The 12243-nt window shown below is 46.6% G+C and overlaps 1 protein-coding gene across 1 annotated transcript in view; it reads left to right on the plus strand.

Annotated features, from left to right (window-relative positions):
* LDLRAD2 (low density lipoprotein receptor class A domain containing 2) overlaps positions 1-12243 on the plus strand; it is a 174225-nt gene that overhangs the window by 134850 nt on the left and 27132 nt on the right. Inside the window, exons 3-4 of the mRNA XM_086920065.1 lie at positions 1414-1563; positions 10810-10962. Coding sequence (XP_086776191.1) covers positions 1414-1563; positions 10810-10962 — 303 coding nt within the window. The remainder of the gene's footprint in view (positions 1-1413; positions 1564-10809; positions 10963-12243) is intronic.

Here is a 12243-nt window from a genome sequence, read left to right on the forward strand (position 1 = left end):
ATTTTGCGGGAGATTCGCGAATCTCGCGGATTGCGAATTTCCCGAAAATCCGCAAAATCCGCGAGCGAAACGGATTTTCCGCCCATGCTTACTTAAGAGTCGTAGTGAAGACACTTTGTAGCTTTCCTCTAGACTGCCTCTAAATTGTCTTCATCCGGCTGGAGACATGAGCAGCAGAAGCCCATACTGAATTCCAGGAGCACCCCCAAAACGTTTTGAGCAAATAAATGTATTCAGTTTTTGATCTGCAGGTTCCACTTCTCTCTGTGTAGACAATGAATCCCCTGGTTCCCATGATTCATTGTCACTGTATTAGGAAAATCCACATTCATTGGATGGGATAATTCTGAGATCCCTCTCCTGTTCATCTACCTTTAGTTATTTCCCCCTCCCCAGCCCTGCTCACAATGATACCTCACTTTTTAAAATCATGCATATGCAGTTGGTTGCTTTGAATTTTGAAAGCTACTTAAACCATCCACTGTTTTCATAATCTCTCCGAATGACGTAGGTTGACCATCACCCTCCAGGTCATTACGAATACTGATGCAGTCCTGGATTGTTGTGCGATAACCCAATGCAATTTGTATGCTGTGGTGTTGTTTTGCTTCCATTGAACTAATTAAATTAACTCACCTGAAATCCATGATTTGTAGATGAAAGGTTCAGGGCTAAAGAAAGTACCAATAAAGACCCTGAATGAGGTGGTCACCCCAGTATGAAGTGTCAGCCTTGTTTCATTTCTTAACATTACCGACGAAGAGGTGTAATACCTTCTAGCCCACCCTCTGTGTTAACAGCACTGAATAGAAAGGCTCCTAGTGCTCAGCCTTGATCGACTATTTTGATTTATTATAAAACACGCTAACTCTTAGAAGCATCTTGGCCCTGGAAAACATCTACTAATAGAAAAGACCTAAACCAACCTAAGAAGGCAGGGGAACAAGACATCTGTTACAAGACAAGCTAGAAACAGAACTATTTAGAGGACTTTTCTGAAGGATAAGTAGCTCCACAGTGTGAGCAGATGATCATTCTAGAGCTGTGATAACACATCCATACATGTTTGATAAAATATACAAAATAAGCAGTTACATGTTTCTCTTGCAATCGGTTTCCTAAACCAGTGCTTTGTGATTGTTGACTTCTAGACCAAAATATATATTTCTGCCACATACTGCTCCTTTTGTAGACTTAAGAGGACAGAAGATGGCATTGGGCCACAGCGGTTGACATCAATATCAATTCACTCTTTGCATTCACTATACTTTGGTGCAGTATAAAGCAAATGCAAACTAAGAGGATGTGATGCAAGAAGCAAACTATGGAACATGATTCATTAGGGGAGAAAGTGTGGGGAGAAAGCATATGTATTTACTAGAATTTACGTCTCGTCTTTGCTCTTGGTTCTAGGTTTCAACTCCTCAGCATGCAACGACGAGCCATATTTCCATTGCTGGAATGGTAAATGCATCCCCACAAGCCTGGTGTGTGATAAAAGAAATGTTGACAACTGCGGCGATGGATCCGACCAGTCCCCGAGGCCGCCAGCAAAGTGTCCAGGTGAGATCAAGTTTGAGGTGCAGTTTATGGGAAGCGGACCTTTGGATCAATCCATATGACGAGCCACAGTAACAAGATGGAGTCTTGTAAATGATCTTCTGTGATGGTATGAAGGAGTGTATGCAAAGCCCTGTGCATCAGCATGCCAGAGTAAGAGAATATATCTCCTCCTACCTTGATGGAGTGTGAGATGAGATGAATGTGATATATTGGTAATGCATTGACGTATGGGAAGTGGCCACAGCAACAACAAGAGTGCGTATCAGGAAAGAGACCTCCAGTATAGCATTATGAAGGAGTGTAGGTAAAGACCTCTTTGATAACGTAAGGGACGTAAATTATAACATGAGCTCATGTAGGAAGAAACCTGTGCAGTAATACCATGAATAAGCATGGGGGAGACTTATGTGATAACACTAGCAAGTGTGGCAAGACACCAATGAACTATCATTAAGAAGTGCTGGAATAGACCTTTGGGGTTCCATAATGGACTGCAATATGAGACATGTGATAACAGGACTGTGTGTGGGGAGAGACCAACGTGATAATATTTAGAAGTATGAGAAGTCGTATGTGAAATGTGGGAACATGCCTACGCAATAATAGTAAGAAGTGTGGAAACCCTATGGTATGACCGGAAGGATTGTTTTCAGAGACATATAAAACAAAAAGGAATGAGAGTAGAGAACGGTAATGCATTGATGTGATAAAACGAGAAAATGTCCAAAGAAACTTGGAAATAAAAGTGTTCAATATGGAGAAAGAGTAGTGCTATAACATGGAGTACAGGAAGTGAACTGAGTGATAACCCAAGAAGATTGTGAAGGAACCCTAGAAGGCGGTGAGGGCCGACTTCACTTGTAGGAAAATAATCTAAAGGCATATGGGGGGAAACCTGCGTAACAACATAAGAGGCTGCAACAACAAATGGCAACAATGACAAAGTGTGGCATGACATGTACATAACAATAAGAGATAGAGTGGGGCGAGACGTGAAAAAATCATGTAGGGATTGGATCACAAAGCCGTATCCAACCCTAAGTGTGAGGTATGCCGAAAAAGAATCGAAGATGTGCATGCATGCGGTACTTAAGATACACAAAGGTACTTTGCGTACATGGAGATGTTGTTGAAGTGTGCATAGTGCACAACAAATCTGCTTTTTGAACACATAATGTTGCTTCTAGACTTTCTCAGTAGAGTGTTAGAGGAGTGATCCTGGAAAAGCCCAGAAAATGATGTGTTGACTTTCACAGTAGCAAATACTATCAGAGCACCTTGAACCCAAAAAGGTGTACTTTTCCTAAACTATAGCCTCTGAAGAATATTATTCCTTTACTGTCAGGAACCTGCACAGGCTTTAAAGACCCAGACCGAGATTTACTAAGGACTTGTATTGTCATTGCATGACACAAATCGTGGCAAGACAACGCAAGTCCTTATCTAGATTTACTAAGCAATGCAATGCCAGTTTGCTTGGCTTTGCATGATTTAGTACATACAAAGTAACGCAAGGCCTTGCATTGCTTTGCGTCAGGGAGGTGTTCCATGGGTGGAGCATGCGCATTCCCATGCATCCACCCATGGATTTTGATGATTTTACACCAAAATGGTGCACTTCACAGACGCGTGCGTAACAAGGGGAAATATCTTTATTTCACCTAGATACTGGGTGTTTCTGTTTGATGTATCCCGAATCAAACATAGAAAAAGGAAAATACCGTCATGGATTATTTTGTGCAGGAAGGTACCCCTTCCTGCTCAGAAACAATCCTGCTTGTAACGCAGGGACCCATGCAGCAAGATGCAGTGGTGCCTGCATTGGCGCCAGGCAACCTCAAGTGTATCAGAGTAAGGAGGGAGCAGAAGTGCACCATATCTTAGTATATCTGGCTCGTTTTTTGCTCACTGTTTCATGCAATGCAGTGCAGCAGCTTTGCTTGTTACCCTACATGTTAGTAAATATGATCCCAGTGTTTCACCTCCCGTTTCGAAGGGGCTGGGGATGTGGACAGGGCGCCTATCGATAAATGTAGAAAAAACGATTAAGGGAAAGTTAAGGACCAGAACTAAAATGTCACAATATAGCTCCCACAAGTCCCAAGAGGAGCGGATTTCTGAAAAGATCAAAGCAGGATTTTGCTATATAATGTAGCTTTCTCAAACAATGTTCAAGATTGTTAATCGCTTGAATGCAAGGAGCGGGCCCTCGACTGCCATCTCCACCCCAACGGCACACTCCCCAGATGCTCGTCACTATTGGGTTCTTCCGTACACTCATGATTACGCTTATCCTCCAAGAAAAAAGTTTTCTTTGTATCGAGACTACCTCAATCCCTCTATACCTCAACGGCACACCCTGGACCACTAGACCTCTCCACCTCTATGGGGCACCTTCGTGAACACTTATGAACTCATTTATCCTACTCCCAAACTGTATATGCTTATGTTTTCTTCCCCTCCTGTTGCAAAGCGCTTTGATATCCTCGGGTCTGGTCAGCGCTATAGAAAACTTCTAAAATAAAAAAAATGCAGCCAGAAAATGAGTTAATCACAGAAAGAATGGGTGTTGTGCATAATACCTAGACGGAGCGCAGGATTCCATGGAGAGGGAATGATGCAAGAGGTCAGAGGAAGGAGAAAGAGTAACATTAACAAGACCACCTTGGGAGGGAACATGAAGATCTACTTAAGCCATGCACCCCTTCTATCTGGCGTGCATAACCAGGTCGTGTCCTCTAAAAGACCCTCTGAGGATGACGCTGACCAGGAAGCCTGGCTTTATCAAGGGCCATCACAAGGGGATCCCCATCCCTATTCGTAGGTAATGGGGAGACCAGCTCCCTCACAGTCCGTCTCTTCTAGGATCGTGGGATGAAGCCTCAGGAAATGAGGATACCAACACCAGATAGCTCTAGGACCCACCTCAGAGGGCCAAGTCCATCTTAGAAGGCAATATCCAAGCCAGCGGGTGGAAGCGATGGGTTGCAATGCTACCCATAGCAATTGGCAGCGATTTCGACTATTTGCAAGCATTCCTCGAATCACCTTTTGTGAGTTTATTGCTTGGGCCTGGGCCAGCTAGTCAACAGCACAGAAGAAACTAGAGAGCTGAAGAGGGGTGATTAGCCTTTTGAGCGTTCCTTGGAGAATATCCAGTTACCCATACTTTTTCCAAGCCACAGGGCTGGAAAGAGAGGGTTAACCTCACAGATATAAAAGAAAATTAAGTGGCAGTGCTCCAAGCAGGTCAGGACTTGCAAGGACTGAGCCCAAGGAAAGCAAAACAAGCAATGGCAAAGCCACTGGGTCTTACCTTTGGTGCCCACTGGCTTTACCAATGCCTGTTTGCAATGCTGTACGGAGCTGCAAATAAAGAAAATTGCTTTTTCCAAGTGCTGTGAAGCAATGGCAAAAGAAAATAGATGCAATACCGCGATCACTGCTGGTAGTCACGTATGCAGGCATGTGCAGCAATGGAATGACATGAGCACATTGGCTTAGACTTTTTTGCTGACCTATGAAAGATGGCTGATACCACTTGGATCAGTAAATAAAACATTAAGAATTTTTGGTGAGCAAGCACAAAGTAAATAAAATAACTGAGGGGTGGGGGGACAATGAAGGGTCAGGTGGGAGGAGTCTTTGGCGAAGGAGGGCAAAAGCAGCCACACCTGGGCAAGCGGAGAAGTACATGATGAAGAGAAGAGCGCATGGGTAGGGTAGAAGCACATGCGAGTGAGAGCGAACGGGGATTGGAGGAGAAAAGAATGAGAGTATTGGAAGACAGGTGAAGAAGGACAGGAAGGAGAGAGAAACAGGGAGTGCAGAGGGCAAGAGTGGAAGAACAAGGGAGAGAGAAGCTCAATGTGAAATAAACACAGAGCCCGGGCAGGTGTATTGGGTGCAGCACACAAGGGATAGAGCTGGAAGAAAAAAGCATTCTTGTGGAGTGCTTAACCTAAAAGGAAACAAGTTTCCTAAAAGTGAGCAGGGGAATGATGCAAGTCTGACAATCAAATGATAGAAAAGAGGCCATGGTCCAGTGGAGGGGTAAACATAAGATGAAAAATCAGGGACAAACAGAATGAAAATAAAGCCAACCAATGGTAAGCAATGGGTGGCCTATAAGAAACTTGAAGTTCTTGGTAAGCCCACAACAGGTTTTTTGCACCCTGGAGGCCTGTGATGTCTGGTAGGTAAGACCCAAAACACACATTGAACCAGGCATCTCTATTCTGCCTTTCACCACTTGAATGGAAAATGAACTGTAACTGCCCACCACTCACACACCAGAGCTGTACCGCAGTGTCATCAGAAGTCCCCGTTGTGACACACGGACACATTGCCATGGCGGATACCATATTTCACCATTGGTGTCCCAAGGCCAAATATACTTTTTATTCAATAACCGTTGTTCACTTGATAGCAAGCAGTCAGAGCTCGGTCTACTTTAACATTTACCTTTTGAAGTTTCATTGATCATGGTCCAATATCATGGTGCTATAAACTGTTAAATAAATACCTCATTGCCGGAGAGGTTTGGTTATTCTTCGGCTACTAAACATTATTTATGAATGTGTCAAGCGAAGCATTCTACTTCACCTGTATTAGGACTAGTCATCACTTACATAAGCCACAACCCTTTAGAGGTTTCATAAATAAACCTCTTAGGCCACCCTACCTTTCTCATCCCACTTAAAGCACAGACTACAGGTGTGTTTCGTCACAGCTGTTCCTGTCAATGCATATTGCTGTTTGGTGCAGAGTTGCATCAGCATGACGCAACCTTGCACCGAACAGTTGTATTTTTTTATTTTGACAAAGAAAATCCTATAACGGGAATTTATTTTCTAAAATAAAAAAAAAATAATGCTTCCCTGCACCATATAAGCCATTACTCGAATTGCCTTTACTCTGTCTAGCTGTCAGAGAGGTTTGGATATGGCGGCGATAGAAGAGTCAACGCAGTAGCCAAACCTATAGTCCGCCCCCAATTAATCAGACGGGCAGGCGGACCATTATGTTGGCGGTATGCATACTCTGTTGCAACAGAGTAAACGCGCCGCCAACATATGGCCCTTTCACTGCAGTGTGAATTACTGCCGTGGGCCGGGCTAGGGGGTGGGCGTGGTGCTCCCAGGCCCGGACTGGCCATTGCAGGCACCGGGCAATCCCCCGGTGCGCCGCAAGGGTGGGGGACGGTTTTGGGCCATTGGGGACGTTTTAGTTACAGGGCCGTTTTTGCTGCATAGCTGCAAAAGCGGCCCTGTAACAAACTCGGCCGAAAACCGGCCCCACTAAAGAGCTTGGTCGCACCCCCAGGGGGCCGGCCGAGCACTTTGCCAGGGCCGGTTTTAATTCTCAGCCCGGCCCTGGGTGCTCCCGTACTTATAACGGCTTCATGCCGTCATGAGTCACAGGCGGCGTGTGCTCATGACGGCCTGGAGCTGTCATGACCCCACCTACTCACTAATTTGCCCGCACTGGCAGGGAATTAGTTCAAGTTCAAGTTCGATAATTTGTATAGCGCACTACTCACCCAGAGGGTCTCAAGGCGCTTCAGGGAGGGTGGGTGCATTACTTATCGAAGAGCCAAGTTTTTAGCTGTTTTCTGAAGGAGAGGTGGTCCTGTGTGAGGCGGAGGTGAGTGGAGAGAGAGTTCCAGGATTTGGCCGCTAAGTAGGAGAAGGATCTTCCTCCCATGGTGGATCTGTGGATGCGTGGAATTGAGGCGAGGGCTTGATTGGATGATCGTAGTAGGCGGGTGGGTGTGTAGAAGGACAGTCTTGCGTTGAGGCATTCGGGTCCTAGGTCATAGAGGGCCTTGTGTGCGTGGGTGAGGAGACGGAACGTTATCCTCTTGTTGACGGGAAGCCAGTGGAGTTCTTTCAGGTGACCGGAAATGTGAGCTTCACGGGTGATGTCCAGTATGAGTCTGGCTGAAGCGTTTTGGATGCGTTGGAGTTTTTTCTGTAGTTTGGCTGTGGTTCCGGCGTAAAGGGTATTTCCATAATACAGTCGGCTAGTGACCAGTGCATGGGTGACTGTCTTTCTTGTTTCGGCGGGGATCCAACAGAAGATTTTTTTGAGCATGCGTAGGATGTTGAAGCATGAAGATGAGACGGCGTTGACTTGTCTGGCCATCGAGAGGGAGGAGTCCAGGATGAAGCCCAGGTTACGTGCGTGATTTGTAGGTATGGGTGCTGTACCCAGTGCCGGTGGCCACCATGAGTCGTCCCAGGATGAGGGGGATGATCCTAGGATGAGGACTTCCGTTTTGTCCGAGTCAAGTTTTAAACGGCTGTTCTTCATCCATTCGGCTACTTCTTTCATTCCTTCGTGTAAGTTGGTTTTGGCGGTGTTTGGGTCTTTGGTGAGGGAGAGGATCAACTGGTGTCGTCTGCGTAGGAGATGATGTTGAGGTTGTGTTGACCCGCGATGGATGCGAGGGGACATGTAAACGTTGAAGAGGGTGGGACTGAGTGCAGATCCTTGTGGAACGCCGCAGATGACTTCGGTGGCTTCTGATTTGAATAGGGGGAGGCGGACTCTCTGGGTTCTTCCGGCGAGGAACGAGATGATCCAGTCCAAACCTTTTCCTTGTATCCCGACGTTGCTGAGGCGTTGTATGAGGGTGCTATGACAGACTGTGTCGAAGGCGGCGGAGAGGTCGAGTAGGATGAGGGCGGCTGTTTCTCCGTTGTCTAATAGTGTTCGGATGTCGTCTGTAGCTGCGATGAGGACGGTTTCGGTGCTGTGTTTGGCTCGGAAGCCGGACTGTGAGGGGTCGAGGGAATTGTTGGATTCAAGGAAGGCGGCGAGCTGACTATTGACGGGTTTCTCAATGACTTTGGCAGGGAATGGGAGGAGTGAGATGGGGCGGTAGTTCTTAAGTTCAGAGGGGTCTGCTGTGGGTTTCTTCAGAAGGGCGCTGAGTTCGGCATGTTTCCAACTTTCCGGGAAGGTAGCAGAGTTGAAGGAACAGTTGATGACATCGCAGAGATGGGGTGCGATGATGGAGTCTGCTTTGTTGAAAATGTGTTGGGGGCATGGGTCAGTTGGTGAACCAGAGTGGATGGAGTTCATCAGGCGGATGGTATCTTCAGTGGTGATGGGGTTCCAGGCGCAAAGGTTGTGAGAGTGTTGTTTTGGTTCGGAGGTGGGTGGAGTGGACTGTTCTTCGGATTGTATTTCAAAGCTGTTATGTATGTCAGCAATTTTGTTGTGGAAGAAAGAGGATAAAGAGTCGCAGAGGTCTTGAGAAGGGGTGATGTCGTTGGTGCCGGCGGTGGGGTTGGTAAATTCTTTGACGATGTTGAATAGTTCCTTGCTGTTGTGGGCATTGTTGTCGAGACGATCCTTGAATGCTGATTTCTTGGTGGATCGGATCAATTGGTGGTGTTTGCGGGTGGCGCCCTTGAGGGTGGTCAGGTTGTCAGTGGTTGGGTTTTTTCTCCAGGTTTTCTCGAGAGTACGACATAACTTCTTGGATTTCTTGAGGTCCTCGTTGAACCAGGGGGCCTTTTTGTTACCTTGTTGGATCTGGTGGTTTTTCAGGGGTGCTAATTCGTCAGCGCTGTGAGTGATCCATTGCGTGAGTTTGGTGGCAGCTTGGTTTGGGTCCGATAATATGGCAGGAGGGTTTTGGTTAAGCGATGTGAAGAGTTGATCGAGGAATAGGTTGTGGGGGGTTGAGGGTCGTGGTCTTTTTGTAGCTGAAGTGAACGCAGCTGTGGTCCGTCCAATGTAGAGCTGTGGTGTGGTTGAAGGAGATGTGTTTGCTGGAGGTGAAGATAGGGTCGAGCATGTGTCCGGCTAGGGGTTGTGGGGGTGTCAACAAGTTGTTTGAGTCCGAGGTTGGCCAGGTTGTCCAGAAGGGTGGTGGTGTTGTAGTCGGTTTTTTTTTCCAGGTGGAAGTTGAGGTCTCCCAGTAGAATGTAGTTTTCGGAGGTGAGGGCATGTGGGCTAATGAAGTCAGTGATGTCTTCGTTGAATTGTGTGCGGGTTCCTGGTGGTCTGTAGATGAGGGTGCCTCTAAGTGTGGTCCTGGGGTCGGTGTGGATCTGGAAGTGAAGGTGTTCGGCGGTCGCGAGATTATCGTCAGAGCTGGTGGTGATTCGGATGGTGTTCTTATGGACGATGGCAATGCCTCCTCCTGTTTGGTTGATGCAGTCTTTTTGGATGATCTTGTAGGTGTCCGGGATGGCTATGGCGATGTCGGGTGCTGATGAGGCGTTCATCCAGGTTTCTGTAAGGAAGGCGACGTCCAGTGATGAAGTGTCGAGTAAGTCCCAGAGTTCAGTGGCGTGTCTGTGGATCGAGCGGGTGTTCAGCAGGATGCACTTCAGGTGTTTAGAGTCGGAGCTGTGTTAGTGCCACATGGGCAGAGCAGCAGTTGGATGACGGCTCCATGCCATCATAAGCACACGCCGCCTGGGTCTCATGATGGCGTGGAGTTGTCATGAGCACGGAAGCGGATAAATTGGCCCCATAGATTCCCAACAAAAGCACATGTTGAACAGGCCTTCTGATAAGCCTTGCAGAGAAGCTTGTGACCAAGCGCAAAGGTGATAAGGAAGAGTTTACATTGCACACATACGTATGGTGCAATTAAAATACATGGTACTCAAGAAATTGGGCAACCCAATATACCCTTTGAGGCTTCGGTAAGAACTTGGTATAAGGTAACAGTGCCTACAAGGGATTTCTTTTAAATACAATCCAGCTTGATTTTTAACAAACAAATTATAAAGGCCCAAATCAGTGGCCTCAAATATATGAATTATTAAAATCAATTGCAAAAAAACACAACAGAGTAAATCTGAAAGACCAACGGGTGAATACTTTTTCTATACAAATGTATGTAAATAAATAATGTGAAAGAAGGGTCCAAAATGCAGTTAGCAAACAAAAATGACCATGATCAGTGGTCTTTACAATAATCTTGTCTCATGATAACTTTTGTGAAAGCCCATTTCTTGTATTACTTAATACATGGAAATCGTCATTCAAAATACAATGATTGACTCCTGTATAACAATATGGCTGAAAATGGGTTGCAAATGTCAATAAAACAAATGGAGCATCAGCCATACACGTGATCAGAGTGCAGATATCTTCTTTAGAAAACAATGTATGAATGGAAGAGAGAATCATGAAAAGGTTGTGGAAAAATAGGATGAGATGGGCGTTTCTAGTGAAATGAGCTTAAAATGTGAAATTTTCTCCACTTCCTGCTTCCAGGTCTGTCTTCACAATCACCTCCTGGGCACCCTTCTAGTACAACTACACATACTGTTGCTCGAGTGGTGACTTCCAGCAGCCTGCATCTGGAAACAACTGGAAATCTACAGCCTTTTTCACCAGACAACATCATCCAGCAAGGATCAGGGGCTGGTATGTTAACTATCTCCTCCATTTTTTTCGGGGGACCCCAGAGACCATGTGGCACATATTCTTATTTAATATATGCCTTTTATGTATGACCCTGCATATTGTATTATCACACTAAACGCACACCCACAGCTGGGTATCCAAGCCCCTGTACCTTCAAAAAGAGAGTAATGCGAGAGGGGTTTAACATCATTACTGAGATCAAGAATACAAAACTGCACACCTATCAGTTCCACAATATCGACAATCTACATATTTTCAAAGATGGTCTTCACAGGCGAGCATCGATAGTCTACACTGGGGAGCATCGATGGTGGTCTACACTGGGGAGCATCGATGGTCTACACAGGGGAGGGATCGAGGGTCTACACAGGGGAGCATTGATGGTCTACACAGGGGCGCATCGATGGTCTATACTGGGTAGCATCAATGGTATACACTGGGGAGCATCAATGGTCTACGCAGGGGAGCATCTATGGTCTACACAGGGGAGCATGGATGGTCTACACAGGGGAGCATCGACGGTCTACACAGGGGAGCATCGATGGTATACATTGGGGAGCATCGATGGTCTACACAGGGGAGCGTTGATTCTGTATACAGGGGAGCATCGATGGTCTACACAGGGGAGCATCAATGGTCTACACAGAGGAGCATCGATGGTCTACACAGGGGAGCATTGATTCTGTATACAGGGGAGCATCGATGGACTACACAGGGGAGCATCAATAGTATACACATGGGAGCATCGATGGTCTACACAGGGGAGCACTGATGGTCTACACAGGGGCGCAACGATGGTCTATACTGGGTAGCATCAATGGTATACACTGGGGAGCATCAATGGTCTACGCAGGGGATAATCAAGGGTCTACACAGGGGAGCATCTATGGTCTACACAGGGGAGCATGGATGGTCTACACAGGGGAGCATTGACGGTCTACACAGGGGAGCATCGATGGTATACACTGGGGAGCATCAATGGTATACACAGGGGAGCATCAATGGTCTACACAGGGGAGCATCGATGGTATACACTGGGGAGCATCGATGGTCTACACAGGGGAGCATCGATGGCCTACACAGGGGAGCATCGATGGTATACTTTGGGGAGCATTGATGGCCTACACAGAGGAGCATCGATGGTCCACACAGGGGAGCATCGATGGTCCACACAAGGGAGCATCGATGGTCCACACAGGAGAGCATCGTTGGTTCACACAGGGGAGCATCGATGGCCTACACAGGCGAGCATCGATGTTATACACTGGGGAGCATCGATGT

This window comes from Lissotriton vulgaris, chromosome 5 (genome assembly GCF_964263255.1).
Source record: "Lissotriton vulgaris chromosome 5, aLisVul1.2, whole genome shotgun sequence".
Taxonomy (NCBI): domain Eukaryota; kingdom Metazoa; phylum Chordata; class Amphibia; order Caudata; family Salamandridae; genus Lissotriton; species Lissotriton vulgaris.